Raw genomic sequence first — 18,094 nt, 5'->3', positions numbered from 1 at the left:
AATTCAATGTACCTAATCTCGATGACCCTAGGGAGAGGGGGCACCATGGTCTAGAAATGCTTAGGGCATCAAAACGGCACTGGTCGTTTGCGGAGTCAAACGATTTGGGACTCGCATTACCGCCTTCCAGAAAAAAATTCAATCATTCGCGAAAGTCTCGCAACGCATTGAGGTTACAAGGGGCACGTGGTCTTCCTCAGGAGTCTGAAGAAGACCACGTTGAGTGGCGCTCTAGCCAGGCAGGCCGGTTCGCTTTCGCTCGCGCGCGTATACCTTACTGTATCGTCCGATATACATCTACTACTCTGTCGTTTAAATCACGTGTAAAATTTGAATAAGGGCGAAAAAATCTATTGATTTTGGAGTGTAGTTTTATTTAGTGGTGCCTAATTGTAAAATATTTTATCTGGACTGCAGTCCTCTAGCATATCCATCTGTCAACTTTACTTCAAGCTCCGCCTCCAGGAGAGAGGGAGAGAAATTAGGATTAGTAATTAGCCGCTTACTGACACAGACCGAAGACCACGCGGGCGGAGCCGCGGGCACAGCTAGTACTTAATATGAACAGACGAACAGATGGACGTAACAAAACTTTATAAATATTGCAATATTGCTACGTACCTTTACACTTATACTACAACACGTACTATATATACGTTCTTTATACTTTTTTACGTATAATTTAAGTTGATAAATTAAGTCCACAAAAAATATTACGTTTATTTTGTCCAATAAATTTTTATGATGAAATTTATACAATCTTATACATTAGTAATTATAAGGTTACAGAATGCACTTAATTCAATAAGATATCGTGGAAGTCTATTATTAAATAGTAAATGATACTGAAATAAATGTCATATACTAAGAAAAAGCGACCAAGGCCTCCAGTTTAATGTGTTTAATCGTAAATGATACTGTTAAAATTAATTAATAATTATTTAATTTAATTAAATTTATAAATACTTGACTGATAGTTGTAAGGCGTAGTTTATAAAAAGAATAACACTCACAATTTGTATTGTTCAAGAAAATATTTGTACTTATTCCATAAAATAAAATTTAACACAAACAACATTAGTAATTTTTCATTTAATTAAGTTATTTAAGCCAGGTGGCATGGTCAAAACAGCTCAGACTATAATAAATATTATACATATTCTGTATATCTACATAACCAAAATCGTGCAGATATAGGTTATAGGTTCTCGCGGGCTTAGTTTTCGCAACTCGACGTCATATTATTGCGCCTCTTTTGCGTGGTGGGTTGGCAGCACTATTCTTGCCAAACCAACTCTACCAAGAAGCCTAGTAGCAGACCCTTGACGTTGCCGACGACTTCTGGGAGAGACCCGGTGAGCAGAGGTGTTGTGCACGGTATTCTGCCACCACTGGCATACAGATAAAAAAACATAAAGCTATCTATACAAGTGGACAACTCCAGAACTATATCACCGCGGTACATTTAGCTCGCGTGCGCGCCGTTTACACCCGCAACGATAAGTTTGTAAAGTTTGTAAACAGATGGTTGAATTTGGCAGCGGCCGACTATAACTGGGTTTCCCGTTAGCCTGATACGGAAATAAAAGGAATGTAAACAATAACAAATCTATACAATGCTAGCTTCAGAGAGACTGGTGTGGTATTTTCTATGGGACAGTAGGTAATTGTTTTATTAAATTGAAAAAAAAAACTTTTCTTTTTTATAAAAAGTTAATTTTTTATAAAATCAATTTTCTAAATTACAAGTTTGTATAGGTCCACATTTAAAAGTATTGTTAAGACTAGAAAACGTTATTAATAACATATTGAATTTATACATGAATAAACATAAATGCAGCTTGCGTTTAAATAAGTTGTCTATATTATCAGCTCGGCTTTAGTACTTACTTAAAAATTAAAATTAATTTTTCTGTCCATTTGTTTTAACCAACTAAGCTTACGAAGCCTTCCAACTGACTGTTCTCTGCCGCACGCCGCACCACGCATCCTCATAATTATGGAAAATTTATTACCATTTCTGGTGCAACAAATTTTAAATAAACTGGTTATTTTATGGCTGTTATCGTTTTTTTCGGAAACGTTCGTATTTGTCATGTAAGTACTTACGACTTCAGTGAATCTCAGTACTTTTTGTATCGAGACTGACTGAAAAAGCAAGTCATCTCTATCGCTCAAATATGTAATATTTGATACAGAGGTAGATAACGAAATTTCAATTTTCGTTTATCGTAGGGCCTCAGATCTAGGCGTGACGTTTTTGCGGCCTTCAGGTTAGACTTTAGATCAGTGGTCTTCAGATATCATAGGTGTTGAGCAGTCTCGCTTGTGTGGCGGGAGCGCCTTTTGAAAATACCACGTAGGTCTGGTACACGGGGATCAGCATCAACGAGTATAAAACTGAAAAAATAAATAAAAATATATACAGTCTGGAAAGATAAGTCGGGCCCTGGAGGGAAACTACCTTAAATCCTTAAGCTGGCTCATTTTGCTTGAATGAGACATTCCTTTATTTTTAAAAAGAAACAAAACTGCATTCAAAGATTTTTCTTTTTTTCTTCAATTTGGCTTGTCTAATAAAATCTTGAGTACCTACTAAATATTAGATTTTATGGATATTTTGTATGACAGACGAGTGTAAGACTTAATGTTTCTTGGAGAAATGTTATTATTAACCTTAACACGTTCACTGCGTTACGGGGACTTTTGAACCCCGTACGATGTCATCATTCAGTGCGGAGGCTAAAAATCGTGTCTACTCGGTGGTGCGGAAGCTGTATCTTGGATATTTTTATGACTACGATAAAAACAAATATACATTTGAGTTTCTTGTCAAAAGTATAACCAAGTGGTATATTCAGAATATACGAGGTCTCAGGAACCCCGTACCGACCAGGGAACAAATTTTGCCTTCTAGTGCGATACGGGTTCCAGTGCACCCCGTATAGATTTTAGCTGGCCCGGACGGGGTTATGACCACAAAGTCACTAGTGCAGTCAGCATTGCAAGAGTTCTTATCGGTAAATTAAAAATAATGCGTTTGGGAAGCATGCTAGAATGGTGTTATTGCAAATGTAATGTAGTTAACAATTGATATAATTTAGAACAAGTAATTATACTTCACGACATAATCATATCACTGAATGTTACGTATTTTTGACTGCTGCTCAGTAATCAATTTTGACACCAGTCAGTGCCAAACATGTTGTGTCCGAAAGTGACGTTTTTAATATTAAAACTTTAGCTTTCAATCTGAAAAACGATATCTACTTATTACTATAGTAAGCGCTAACATATCGTTTGTTTTATTTCCCATCACTATCGATTTATCGACATAAATAAGGTATGTGCGTTACGGGGTTTGCTAAGCCCCGTAGTTTTTCAATTTTAGTGCGATACGGGGAGAAAATAACCCCGTCCTTTCATTTCTCTATAATTTCATACGTTTTTATCGTATCTACGTGCGAAGGGAACATGACGTAGGTAATTTCATAATCTTTAAGTTTGTCAGAAAAAAAATTAAATAATAAAATATTTCAGGACTTTATAGCAGTTTTAAGATACTTGGGTATACGGGGCACTTTTATACCCGTAACGCACCAAGGTGTAAACCACTACGGGGCGGATTAGGCCTCGTAACGCACTACATTTTAGGTAAAGGATTTGGCTTGCCGCAGTGAACGTGTTAACTGTATCGAGTAGTAGAATAAAATTGCAAGTGTTTATTTTTTAGTCGGTTCGAGTCCCGGGCGAAGTAAGCGAGTTTTAAAAATCTTTGAATGCAGTTTTGTTTCTTTTTAAAAATAAAAGTATGTCTCCTTTAAGTAAAATGAGCCAGCTTAAGGATTTAAGGTAGTTTCCCTCCAGGGCCCGACTTATCTTTCCACACTGTATTTTATAGTCTGAAGTCTATAGATTTTGTAATGTGGCTCGGGCCGATTTTGTTAGTTACAGTAATACATACTCGGCGAAAGTTCCTTTGAGGGCTCAGAATGTAGATGTTCAATTTTCTAAATCAAGCGTTTGTCATCCCCCAATGGGTTCGCAAAAAAACCGATAGCTAAGCCGAATCGGCTCCCCGTATTTACTCTGCGTTGTCTGTCAAGAATCAAAGTTAACTCAACTGTTTTATGCATGTGTAGTAATATTAGACTCACCACAAACTCCGAGAGGGATCAGAGCGTACATCATGAGCTGGGCCTCCCCCCACTCGAGACCTATGAACCCGAGACTCCCTAGCACGCTCAGTTTCACCACGGCGATGCCGTATCTCAGGTCATCTCGTTGCCCTTGTTGTATAAAAGATTACACTTACCACAAACCCCGAGAGGGATCAAAGCGTACTTCATGAGCTCGGTCTCCCCCCACTCGAGTCCGATGAACCCGAGGCAGCCGAGCACGCTCAGCACCACCACGGCGATGCCGTACCTCAGGTAGGCCATCACGTAGCCCTTGTTGCCCTGAAACAGAAACAAGCGACGTTACAAAGCAGCCTAACATGCCATCATTTGTGACGTTTTCAACTAAAAGGTACCAGATTGTCGGTTGTCGATAAGGTTGATTTTAAATCGAAGCTTTATGGAAATAGTGCCTTATTGAGAACCGACAATAAGTGCCCTTTTGGTTGACAACAGCACATTTTATGGTATGGTACCCCTTTAAAAAAATACAGAGGTGCGTATTATTATTAAAGAGTTCCGACGATTACTTCAGGACCTCATCATCGAAAAGTCTTTCTGCTCGGTAGTGCTAACAAAAACGTAGCGTTAAGTAGTTGTCTAAACATACAGTGGCTTACTGTTAAGTTGTTACCTATCGGTGCCAAGCAAGTTCAGTTGCTAACGCATATAAAATGGGTAATATTTTATTTTATCAGGGAGTAAAAGCAAAATATTGCATAAGCGATAAAATCAACTTACTCTGCGAATTCCTACAACCAGCACGACGGCGAACGTGAGCGCTAAGGCACTGCCCACACAGCACCCCACAGCCATTCCCGTGAACAGGTACACCAGCACCATGTCGTTAGGGCCTCGGGATTCTCCGTCGAACCACGCGTACAGGGCAAAGATCAGGAAAGCGAGGCTTCCGAGAGAAGCTGCGAGGCATAATATCTGGAAACAATAAGGAGAAATTTAATTTGAGACGTGAATAAGTGAAAAAAATAAGTGAAGATTTAGATTTATTTCTTTCATTGTATTAAATAACAAATTAACAATATAAATTATTTTAAGCTAAAATATATGAATTTATATTCCGATCTTCAACTATTTATTATAAATACAAATGTCAATACAAATAAAAATCATCATCAAATATCACTCTACATACATTAAATAATTAAGGTGCCCTGTTAAAGTTACGAACTCAAAATCGTACCGGTTTTCTACTTTTGAACTGTATAAAATCTCGAATCAACTCACTGTAAGAAAACTATACAATATCCTAAAAGCGAACTTTTAGCCGAAAAATGATTTTCATACCGAAACCGAAACTTCGATCGGATATTACAAAAATACAGTTTCGGCGTGGCCGTAAAGTTCGGCCGTTCTTTGACCGAAACCGAACTTTCGGACGAACCATGATTTTTATGTCAAAACCGAAACTTCGGACAGACACTGTATTTTTCACTTACGGCATTTATGATGGCGAATATGAAGCATCCTTTTTGAACCGGCGCCCCGCAGCACGCGGAGGATGAACAACAAGACTGCCTGAAAATATAATATTTTTATATTTATAACATGTCAAAAAAATCCCTAAAATCGCAAAAAAACCCTGCAGCTATAAAACGTCACATCGCCACATGTCCGCATCTATTGGCCGAAACTCAACAACAACATAGGTATACCCACTAATCTATACCCTAAATATTCGATTTGCATTACTGACGATGCAAAACAAAGGAGTGGATTCATTAGAAAGTAAAGCCTTAAAAAACCGCATTCACAAAACAGGACTCCGATATTTTAGTCTTCATTAGGAGTTTCATTTCACTTCATATGTCGCTTTCCGAGAGGAATTGAGGAATAGGGTATTTTCCTATTAGTCAAATCAGTTACTTTTTTAGAGCTGTCAAAACGATTTGCTAATATGGAAATTATATGAAACATTACATCGTGACGTCACGGTCAACACACATACTTTTTATACTTCTATTCGATTTATTAAATAGAACTTGTATTTAAAAATAACTCCTATCTGTGTTTTTCTAATAATTATCTGGTGCTTTATTTCATGCATGGTGTAAAATAATTTATTTTAAATACAGTATTGTTAACAACTGTATAATTACGTGATTATTTAATGTGACTTTGCTGTGTACCAGTTTAGATTAAAATGTTTATTTGGAAACCACTGGTTGATATCTCACTTAAAGCCGAACTTCCGGCTGGCGCCATTTCTGATTGTTGACAGTTCTTATTGGCGCCAATAATGGAAGTTCACTTTTAACAGTCTGTAATATTTTTAAGCGACCATTTATAAATCAAATTGTCAAATAATATACTTCTTTCAATATCTGTTGAAAATTGTTCATGATTAAAATGTTGCGACTAGTGATGAACTTCCGGTTGGCGCCCTTTCTGACAGTTGATTGTCAATATAAAAACCCGCCATTGCGCCAACCAGGGCAGTTCATCACTAGTGGTCGAAGAGTGATAATCTATGTGATAATCGAGTTAAAGTGAAATTGTCTTGAATTAAAGGTGTTGTAAAAAGGTTTGCCAAATATAAGAGTAAGTGTTAATTCCATTTCTTTTATTCAAATTACTATACCATTACCTTCCTTCTCCAACTTAATTAATGTGAGGGAGCCTAATGTCTAAAAGCATAGTTACAATCAAATTTACAGTATTTCATAATTAAGGCTCCTCTCCCATGATTAAGACGGTAATAGTGGCACTATCAATCGAACAGAACAGTATTTCAAGTAAAGTGTAAGTACGTTTACTACTTATTTGCCTAAATCTCGATTGAGAGAGCTATAGTGTTCAACATCTCAGAAGTGGGTATGAACAGTTTTTTTTTGTTGTTGTTTAAATTACCTTACGAAGTCACAGTCCATGATGATATTCCACGTTGAGATATTGAATGCAGTAATATGAAGATAAAATAATGCAAAACACGCGTGGCATAGATTTATTATTCAAAGAACAAAGTGGCATTTTTTTTACTTACAAAATAACAGTAATGTATAGTTTTAATTATTATTTCTTCCAACCTGCTATGTGCTTATCCAATGAGAGGCTCATGTTACAAGGTTTATTTTCTTTTTAATAAAAAAAAGGGCCGGTCAGTTGACAACACATCGATACAGTAATAGTTCATACTTAAGTACTAATAATACGTTAGCATTCCTTTAAATTGTTTAAAATTAAAAACGTGTTTTAATATTCTACTTAAGCTACATCAAAGCTACGTTAAACACATAAAGTTTTTAGTTATTACCACTAGCTACTTTTCGGGGCTGAAGTATAATCCCCTTTTATTCTGTTTACAATATTAATAACAAACTTAGAATAAAAAGTAACCTAAAATTAAAACTACCTACAAAACTAAAACTAATACCTAAAAAAATATAGAACTACCTACAAAACTAAAACTAAACCTAAAAAAAAAAAACCTAAAAATCTATATCTAGAGAGGGCCCCTGGGGCATAGTGCCAAGAATGCTGGCAGCATTTCCTCGCTGGATCGCAACGCTTATGCGTTGAGCGAGGAAGCTGCCAGCTCTTTTGTCCCCAGAGACCTCAACAAGCCGTTTCGACAAATCTGTAAAAAGACTCTGAGCTCCCGATCCCCACGGACCGAGGGTCTCGACACCGAAAGGGATAAATTTGTAATTATCGTCGAGACCCCCGTATTTACGCCTTTTGAGGGACTCGGCAGCGTCGGCAGCGGCACCCGCTTTCTTTGTGGTACCGTGAAGGTGAGACGGTGCCAGTGTGTCCACACAGGTCGCGTCCCACACTAACACTCGTCCCATCCTCCACGGAATCAGCGACATACCATCCGGTCTCTTGCCATCGTCCCGGGCCATACCGGTCGGCTCGAGTATCGCTGGCACGTTGACGGTGACAAGAGACCGACGGATAATGTCATTGAGCGCGGCGTGACGTGACAATCGCCCCGCGCTTCGCTGGCAAGACAGACCATGACGCCCCAGCTGGTCCACATCACTCCCACAGTGGCATTTATGCGGTGCACAGATTGGAACCCCCAGGCGCAGCCCAACTGCCACACGGAGGGTGTTTCCATCTAAATGAGTGCCAGTATTGGGCGAGGGATATGCGTTGAGCCAGTGGCCAGCCTCCCTACACCCAACTGCGATCAAACGGGCGCGTTCAGCTCCTTCGCTGTTATCTAAACATGTGGTATAAGTTAATTTCGATAAGGCGTCATCCCAGCTCCTCTGTGATTTTAGATTATATGGAGGGTCTTGTCCCGGGCAGGCAGACAGCCAGGCATTTCTAGCATCGTCCAAGCCTGTGACCTCATAGTTTGTGGGTAAAACCCTTAGGATTTTTCCTACAAGATCAGCAGAGCTGTGGACAGACGATAGAAATGCCGGCAGTGATACGCTAGAAATTCTGCGCAACCCCAGCCCGCCATATCGAACAGGTAGCGATGCTTGCGACCACGATTGATCGGATAGCTTTAAATTGAGAATACGCTCTAAGGTAGTCTGGACCATGATGTCTATAGGTAGGAGCAAATTTTGATGTTTCCAGAAAGGACTGCAGCGAAGCACATACATTAACTTTGGAACAAAAAGGCAAAATTTAAGAATGGTGAGGGCTGAATGGGGGCTTATTTCTAGAAGACGGTCGGCGTAATTTTGAAATTTAGAAACGGAGTTACTGATAAAAGTTGAAAAATAATTGTCAAAAATTGGAGTCCCCAGTAGGCTAAGGGAATCTCTCGTGACAGTGGTAACATTAGGTGTTAAAGCATTGAATTTCTCTGTTACGTCCGAATGGTTTAGAAACGCATCGTGAATGTAAAGTTCACATTTATTACAGTTCAGATCTAGACCTATGGACTCGAACTTGGACTTGAGGACGGAGAGATCCGAAAGGACTGTTTCCAACTTGCCTCCTAAGGTTCCATCGTCCAAGTACCAGACATTAAAATCAGAAGATAAATTTTGAATGATGGGGTTGATTGCTAAACAAAAAATAAATTTCAGAGGAACCTGACCAATACGTAAATGTCTACTCCCCTTCACGTCCCACCAACGAGCGGCGGTCGTGAAGTCAAAGGAGACGGCCGACGTCTCGCAGACCATCCCGACAACTGACTCCGTCACGTAGCCGGCTGACCAATTGGCCGCACGACCACACAGGCCGTCGTTCGCGCAGCCGCTTAAGCCGTTGGCCACGCAGCCAAGCACGCCGTGGCTCGCGCAGCGAAGTGAGCCGTCGCTTGCGCAGCCGAGCGAGCCGTCGCTCGCGCAGCCGAGCGAGCCATCGCTCGCGAAGCCGAGCGAGCCGTCGCTCGCGCAGCCGAGCGAGCCGTCGCCCGTCCAGCCGAGCGAGCCGTCGCCAGCCGAACGAGCCGTCGCTGGCGCAGCCGAGCGAGCCGTCGCCCGCCCAGCCGAACGAGTCGTCGCTCGCGCAGCCGAGCGAGCCGTCGCTCGCGCAGACGAGCGAGCCGTCGCTCGCGCAGCCGAGCGAGCCGTCGCTCGCGCAGACGAGCGAGCCGTCGCTCGCGCAGCCGAGCGAGCCGTCGCTCGCGCAGACGAGCGAGCCGTCGCTCGCGCAGCCGAGCGAGCCGTCGCTCGCGCAGACGAGCGAGCCGTCGCTCGCGCAGCCGAGCGAGCCGTCGCCCGCCCAGCCAAGCGAGCCGTCGCCCGAGGAGCCGAGCGAGCCGTCGCTTGCGCAGCCGAGCGAGCCGTCGCTGGCGCAGCCGAGCGAGCCGTCGCTCGCGCAGCCCAGCGAGCCGTCGCTCGCACAGCCGAGCGAGCCTTCACTCACACAGCCTAGCGAGCCGTCGCTTGCGTAGCCGAGCGAGTCGTCGCTCGCGCAGCCGAGCGAGCCGCCGGTCCCGCAGCCGAGCGAGCCCTCGCTCGCGCTCCTAGCGAGCCGTCGCTCGCGCAGCCTAGCGAGCCGTCGCTCGCGCAGCCGAGGAGCCGTCGCTCGCGCAGCCGAGGAGCCGTCGCTCGCGCAGCCGAGCGAGCCGTCGCTCGTGCAGCCGAGCTAGCTGCTGCTCGTGCAGCCAAGTAGGCCGCCATTCGCGCAGCAGAGTGAGCCAGCGGAGTGGGCTCAACCTGCAGCCGGTAAACCAGCCGAGTCACTCTTCGCGAGCAAGTCACCTGATTAAACATGTGAGTCAACCTCTTCTTATTCAGATAATAATAATGTAAAACTCTTACTTGATGCACTAGAAACGTTTGGACGTAATGATTCGTTAGATAAGGTAGGAAACTTGCAAAACGCGGTCCCTGAATTCGATCCAGCAAAAAAAAAAAGGGAAGAAACAATGAGCATGTGGATTCATAAGGTTAATGAGTGTGCGACTATATAGGCTAGTCTGAAAAACAGTTGATACATCTGTCCTATTTTTTTGGACGGAGTGGCAAGCAAAACTACTTGCGGCTTTTCCTTCCAAAGGTAATTATGGACAGAGGCTTAGTGACATGTTGTCTATACGAGCTCGTTTTAGACTTCTACACAGGTGGCTTTAATAAATAGAGTTAGCGAAGCCATAGCTGGCAGATTACCAGTCGAAATCAGATTAGGAGCCGAAGCTGCGCCGTTTCATGACCCCGATAAACTTTTAGCATACAATGCACGTAACATTAAGCCGGTTTCTGATCGTAAAGTAGAGAAAAACCACAACTATGGAAAAATCTCAGGAAGATACCTCTCGATCAATTTTTAAGTGGTGTTGTTACAACTTAAAACAAGAGGGTCACTTGTCTACTCAGTGTACCTTACCTATTAAGAAATGTACGAACTGTTTGAAAGTGGGTCATGAAGCTGAGCAGTGTTTTTCAAAATCACTAACACCAACCGCAATCGTTACTGAGTAATCTGTCTCGTGTTGCTTTTATGTTCACACAAAGTAAATGAGTTAAATTATTTTTAGTTCGACCATCTACGATCATAAGTTACGTATAACAAACAACACAATTTATTTATTCGTATGGCTTAATTGTTCAGTCGTTTATAAAGCTATTCTAAGGTTCTGTATCCATTAAATTACGTCACTGCCGAGGGTAAACAAGTGTGCAGGGTTTCCGTCATATTTGCTAAGTGGGCAGTACTGAATGATGTGCTCGATGTCCTGCACAGGAGCCCCGCAATCGCACTTTGGAGTCTCTATCCATCCACATTAGTGCAGGAATGCTCGTGAGCGATCGCAGACGGTTCGCAGCCAGTTCAGTTCAGATGGCACCATTCTTTCTCATGTGATGCCAGCCAGTTTGTGCAGGAGGTTGTTGCGAGTGTGCGGAGCATAAGTGAGACTGCAGTCCAGGGTCACTCCAAGGTACTTTGGCGTTGGATTGTATTTTAGTACTGAACCACCGAAGGAAATGTCGGGGGTTCAAATTTAGCCTCTTTATTGTGCAGGTGGAAGGTTGTCACTTCTGTCTTAAGTCAACACACACAGAATAATGACACAACACAATAATAGAGATTAAAAATATTTAATTAATTAATTAGTATTACATACGGCGAGAAACCGTTCTTAGTCGTCGCGTGGAACGGACGTTTATACCCTCAGCGTGAACTCATTTAAATTCAGATATATTGTTTCTCACTTACATTATGATTTCAAAAGATATAATGAAAGTACGTCGTAATGCTGCGATATTCTAATTAAATATTGAATAATTAAAACTGCATCCGTCGAGTTTCCCCATATTATTGTTCCATACGATATTAATGAGTGGAAATGTTTATAGTACACGGATCTTAAGGCGGCCTTATATCTATAAGGGGGTTTTCAGTTTTCATTTCCAGCTAAGGTTAGAATCAATCATTCACCCTAGAAACCGGTTTTGATCGCACATTATCATTGGGGTATAGAATTGATCATTAAAATTAAATATAAAAATAACCTAGAATTCTAAGTTTTTATCTACTGATTTCGGCAACAGAGGCTGTGTGGTTATGGTTTCTTATTTTGACAACATAAGAAGCAAGGTTACGTGGATTAAATACCGATGTTGAATAGTTTGGGTGATTTTCTTGTTCAAACGCTTAGCCGGTGCAGGGTCACTATATGGGTTGATGAGGTGAACTATTGTAGACTTACAAAGTTAACCAGACCTTATTTATTTCTTATTTTGAAGGCATTACATATTTGTTCTTGTCGTACCTAGGTGTTTTTATGCGTATAAATATCATCACTTAGTAAGAGTGTAAATGCGTGCAAGTTAGGGCGCGGCGCGATCTTATTGCAGTGAGATGACAATAATGTTTTGAGGACGTTGGTGCAGATTTTGAAATTCAAAGGTCTTTGCTCGCTTTTCTAGTAGCAGTCCATTTTTGTAAAGGTCGTTGTGGTACGGTAATTTTTAACAGTTCAGGTAAATAAGAACGATAATGTCACAAATAAATAAGTACCTACAATCTTTTATTACATGAAATTGTTTTATTGAGAGAGTACCAGTCAGTACTATAACATTAATATGAGTATTACAGATATTTGTTTATTGACATGAACATGAAATTGTTTTATTGAGAGAGTACCAGTCAGTACTATAACATTAATATGAGTATTACAGATATTTGTTTATTGACATGAACATGAAATTGTTTTATTGAGAGAGTACCAGTCAGTACTATAACATTAATATGAGTAGTACAAATATTTGTTTATTGACATGAACATTAAATTGTTTTATTGAGAGAGTACCAGTCAGTACTATAACATTAATATGAGTATTACAGATATTTGTTTATTGACATGAACATGAATGAAGCGGAGTCATTTTCGGGCTATATAAACTATGGCGCACTCCCTTAAGAGACCTTATGTATAGGATGTAGCATCTTGATCTTAGCAATAGAAATCCAAGTAAGGACGAATAAGAAGTGAAGTTATTTTGCATATATAGCAATTTATTTTCGATAATGTTATTGTTATTTTAAATAATTATTATTTTACAGTATTCAGAACGTAGCGGGATCTGTTGCTGAAATACGATATATGGCATTCAGGACATAGAGGGGGCCTGTTGCTAAAATACGATATATGGCATTCAGGACACAGAGGGGGCCTGTTGTCAAAACTATGATGGATGACATTCAGGACAAAATGAGGCCTGTTGTCAACAATATGAAATGATTAATGGCATTCAGGACACAGAGGGGGCCTGTTGTCAAAACTATGATGGATGACATTCAGGACAAAAGGGGGCCTGTTGTCAACGATATGGCTAATGACATTCAGGACAAAATGGGGCCTGTTGTCAACAATATGATTTACGATATTTAGGTCATGATGGGGCCTAATATCGGTTGACTGATTTATGGTGTACTAGATGTAACAAAACATGTTACTTGGTGTAATGTTTAATTTCATAATTAGATACATATTATATATTAGATTGTTATTTATTCCATGTACATTTAGAGGTAATCGTTAATTAGAGGGCACAATGATAAGTCCGAGGTCGCACTTCTGAATCGGATGGCCGACTGTTAACAACTGTATAATTACGTGATTATTTAATGTGACTTTGCTGTGTACCAGTTTAGATTAAAATGTTTATTTGGAAACCACTGGTTGATATCTCACTTAAAGCCGAACTTCCGGCTGGCGCCATTTCTGATTGTTGACAGTTCTTATTGGCGCCAATAATGGAAGTTCACTTTTAACAGTCTGTAATATTTTTAAGCGACCATTTATAAATCAAATTGTCAAATAATATACTTCTTTCAATATCTGTTGAAAATTGTTCATGATTAAAATGTTGCGACTAGTGATGAACTTCCGGTTGGCGCCCTTTCTGACAGTTGATTGTCAATATAAAAACCCGCCATTGCGCCAACCAGGGCAGTTCATCACTAGTGGTCGAAGAGTGATAATCTATGTGATAATCGAGTTAAAGTGAAATTGTCTTGAATTAAAGGTGTTGTAAAAAGGTTTGCCAAATATAAGAGTAAGTGTTAATTCCATTTCTTTTATTCAAATTACTATACCATTACCTTCCTTCTCCAACTTAATTAATGTGAGGGAGCCTAATGTCTAAAAGCATAGTTACAATCAAATTTACAGTATTTCATAATTAAGGCTCCTCTCCCATGATTAAGACGGTAATAGTGGCACTATCAATCGAACAGAACAGTATTTCAAGTAAAGTGTAAGTACGTTTACTACTTATTTGCCTAAATCTCGATTGAGAGAGCTATAGTGTTCAACAGTATAATGTCTGCATTCGGTTCATATTCGGGTTACGCAAATATGACCATATTTCCAGTTTCCGATCCCAACTCAAGTGGCTCCCTATCCGTCATCGTCGTAACTCTCACATACTTTCTTTTCTTTATTCTATACTTTTTAATGCTGCAACTCCCCGCTATCTCAAAGAACGTTTCCCTTATGTTAATTCTCTTAGATCCTCTCAAAATTTGCTCCTATCTGTGCCATCTTCCTCTTCCAAATTTTATAATTGCTCATTTACTTTTCAGGCCATTCGACTATGGAACTCTCTCCCTGTTGAGTTAAGACATTCTCAATCTATTACCTCCTTCAAATCAAACCTTAAGGAATACTATCTTTCCCTACCTTAGTTTTTATTTTTATAATATTGACACTGTTGTTTCTTTATTTAATTTATACTTTTTATGTATGTGTGTATGTCTATGTATGTTTATGGTTATACGTATTTAAGTATGTTTATCTATATTAATGTTTTGTGTTGTTTAGTTATATTCAATTCGACTTTTCATATTTTTTCTTTGCGCCACCTACCGTATATTCTAATTCTTATGTCTCCGATACCCAAAGGTTGTCTGGAAGAGATCGCTCTTAAGCGATAAGACCGCCTGTTGTTACCTCTATTGTCTTTGTTTGTGTTATTGTTCATTTATTGTAAACTACGTGTATGTGAGGTGTGCAATAAAGAGTATTGTATTGTATTGTATTGTATAATACCCTATTGTACTTAACAAAACACACAAACAGCAAACAGATGTACCAATATAGTGTTAACGTTAATCTCGATTTTTCCAGGATGTATCTATGTCGTAGTCAGATCGTATAATCCGCCGTATTACATTACGGCTAGCCGTTTTCAAAAACAGGGGCGTTTTGAAATGCGGCGGTTCGACGATTAGCCGGATTGTCATTGCGACACGTTCTTCAATAAGGCGGCCTACGTTTAGCCGCATCGTACTACTATTTTAGATTGTAGAGTGACCAGTTCTTTCGGTCGCCTACGTAACCGGAGTTTGACAATGTTTGCAATTTAATTTATTTTTACCATGGTCCCACCGCACTACATGTGTTTCTTTTCCAAAACATTTCCTTCACAACTTAAATAGACGGAGCCCCGCAAGCGGGGCTCCTATTTCTGGGCCGTTTGCCCCTCGGGCATCTGAAGCTACCTAACGAACCTAACCTACTTATCTACCTACGCTTTTTTCCCCAAAGTGTAATGTTTTCACGGACGTCTCACTAAATCAATAGGTAGGTAGGTTAGGTTCGTTAGGTAGCTTCAGATGCCCGAAGGGCAAACCGCTCAGAAATAGGAGCCCCGCGAAGCGTGGCTCCGTCTAGTTAAGTTGCGAAGGAAATGTTTTTTGTAAAGAAACAGTCCGACGAACTTCAGATTTGATGTACACCCCAGCGTTTGTCAGGCAGCGCCACGAGTGTTAAAAATGGGAACTAAAAACTGTCAAAGCGGCGGCTAATGACTCGCTGTATTACATTACGGCTAGCCGTGTTGAAGAACGTATGGCGTCGAATACATTCCGGCGGATTCTCATTCAGCCGCATTCAATCCGGCTAATCGTTAAACCGCCGCATTTCAAAACGCCCCTGTTTTCGAAAACGGCTAGCCGTAATGTAATACGGCGGATTATACGATCCGACTGCGACATCTATATCTTCAGTAACGGACAATATTTCTAAACAAAGGCTTCTACAACCGTTGTTGCCACAAATGGTATTCAATCGATCGATCAAATGCCTCAATATATCGGAAATCGCATGCATCATATTACTGACGTTTGTCGAGGCCGTAAATATTTTGTTACTTTTCTTTTGTTAGCCTATCTATGGTTGATTGATAAAGAATGCCTTAAAGCACTAAGTCCGCCTTGTCATGTGCAATAATAGTTATTTGTTTTACAAGGGGGCAAAGCTGTTGTTTAACCGCTAGTGCTAATATTGATACCCGAGCAAGCGAAAGATTCCAAAATTTAAATTTAATTCGAAAAATGCAATCTTGAGCATTACGAGGGTTAAACAAAATTTGGCCCCGAGTGAAACACAAAAATTTTCACCACACCAACCCGAAGCAAACATTAAGTGTAAAATATCAAACATAATCAAACCAAATGAATGTTATTAAATATTTATCATCCAAAATCATCATTTAAAAGTCAATTCTACCAGCAAACATAAGAAAACAACTCAAAATTTGCATTTGATTACTTTGCCTCACATGTGAATAAAATGCAACTTTGATATCAATTTTTTAGTGCAAAGTAAGCCTTTCCGAGCTGGTGTGGTGAAAAGTAAATGAATATCTAAGCTTAAAATGACTCAAGCTTTGACGTACCTAATCTAATGGCCTGTATAGTAAACACCCCTATGATGGGCGGGGCACCAATAATGAGATCTATACAACAATTCCTGAGAAATTAGTAGGTATTTAACATTCAGTTTCTGCATAGGTACAGAGGGCCCACGTTCGACGTCTTGCCTCTCTGTTGCACTTATGAATTCGAACGTAAGTGAGACAGGAAGGCAACACGTCGAACGTGGTTCGCGGTAGGCCCTCTGGCACCGATTAACCATTAACACGAGTCATGGAGCTGCTTAAGTATGACGTTTCATTGTTTTCTTTCGAATTAAAAAACAAATAGAACATTCAACTTTTAACACGCAAACCTATCCATGAAATGTAAAAAAAACACCTACTCCAAATTTTATCTTAACGTCTTAGATACATATAGACTTACTATTGATCTGATTCTAATTTATTTAAATTAGTTGAGTTCACTACCTCCTTAAGTGGCTCCACGTTGCATATGAACAATTTAATGGTCTTAAAATAAGTACAATTGTATTCATAAAAAACATTTAAGTATAAACTTTTGTTACTGTTTCGCAAACCTCTGTGAGGCCATGTTTTTGCTGAACTAAAATAAAAATAAGTAGCCTTGCACGATCAGCTTTAAAAACTTACAGAAAAAAACAGTTCACGTCGTAACGTAACGTCAACGATACTCCACACTATTGGGAAAAAGCAAAAAAACATAAAAAAAAAATATCTTTTTTTATGGCAGCCAGGTACTCTAAAAAAACTTTCTTTATACTTTTCATTTTACAGTTCTGTCGCAATGCATGATGTATGTATCCATGTCAAATTGTAGCTTTCTAGAACTAACGATCACGGAGCAAAGCCTCGGACAGACAGACAGACAGACAGACATGGCGAAACTATAAGGGTTTCTAGGTGACTACGAAACCCTAAAAATCAAACAGGTACTTAATTAATCAACACTTACTCTGATTCCATTGTTAACAATTCAAATATTGATTTTACTATTCGTAAATAACTAGAAAAAACAGTTGAAAAGCTACACGTTTAATAGCCATGAGTAAAACCGCTCAACTGACACATCTGGCCTTGTAGCAGTTGTTGATACTAAAATATTCGCAAACATTATTCGAGTATTACGGGACGTAAGAGACGCCGCTATTGTTGTGTCTGTCTCTTTCACTCGATTTCGGCGACTGGCGCCAAATGACATCATCAAGTGTCAGAGGGGCTACCGCGAAAACAGAAATTCGCAAATTGCGGGGATCTTTCTCTTTTACTCCAATGAAGGCGTAATTAGAGTGACAGAGAAAAATGCCCGCAATTGACGTTTTTCGATTTTCACGGTAGCCGTCCTGGTTCAAGGGA

General features: G+C 40.1%; 1 protein-coding gene across 2 annotated transcripts; it reads right to left on the bottom strand.

Annotated features, from left to right (window-relative positions):
* Nucleotides 1-1,939: 1,939 nt before the first annotated feature.
* Nucleotides 1,940-17,794, bottom strand: LOC134797063 (uncharacterized). 2 transcript variants are annotated; one of them, XM_063769284.1, is made up of 5 exons: nucleotides 17,694-17,794; nucleotides 5,636-5,714; nucleotides 4,920-5,114; nucleotides 4,316-4,460; nucleotides 1,940-2,400 (listed from the first exon to the last, which is right to left on the bottom strand). In XM_063769284.1, exons 1-5 carry the CDS (start codon nucleotides 17,702-17,704, stop codon nucleotides 2,297-2,299), a joined length of 534 nt encoding a protein of 177 aa, XP_063625354.1. In that variant the 5' UTR covers nucleotides 17,705-17,794; the 3' UTR covers nucleotides 1,940-2,296. The 2 variants fall into 2 exon arrangements, 1 of the variants encoding a protein (XP_063625354.1); XR_010145035.1 differs by lacking the exons at nucleotides 4,316-4,460; nucleotides 4,920-5,114; nucleotides 5,636-5,714; nucleotides 17,694-17,794 and adding an exon at nucleotides 4,158-4,277 and having other exon boundaries at nucleotides 2,286-2,400.
* Between the last annotated feature and the right edge of the window lie 300 nt (nucleotides 17,795-18,094).

Source organism: Cydia splendana, chromosome 14 (assembly GCF_910591565.1).
Source record: "Cydia splendana chromosome 14, ilCydSple1.2, whole genome shotgun sequence".
NCBI classification, from domain to species: domain Eukaryota; kingdom Metazoa; phylum Arthropoda; class Insecta; order Lepidoptera; family Tortricidae; genus Cydia; species Cydia splendana.
Note: the sequence above shows the minus strand (reverse complement) of the source record. Positions and strands in the feature narration are given on the sequence as shown.

Coding starts and splice junctions, on each gene's coding strand:
- LOC134797063 (XM_063769284.1), bottom strand. Junction 5,115..5,635: donor TATTCGCCATCATAAATGCC/GTAAGTGAAAAA, acceptor TATTGTTTCCAG/ATATTATGCCTCGCAGCTTC. Junction 2,401..4,315: donor GATCCCTCTCGGGGTTTGTG/GTAAGTGTAATC, acceptor TTATTTTTTCAG/TTTTATACTCGTTGATGCTG.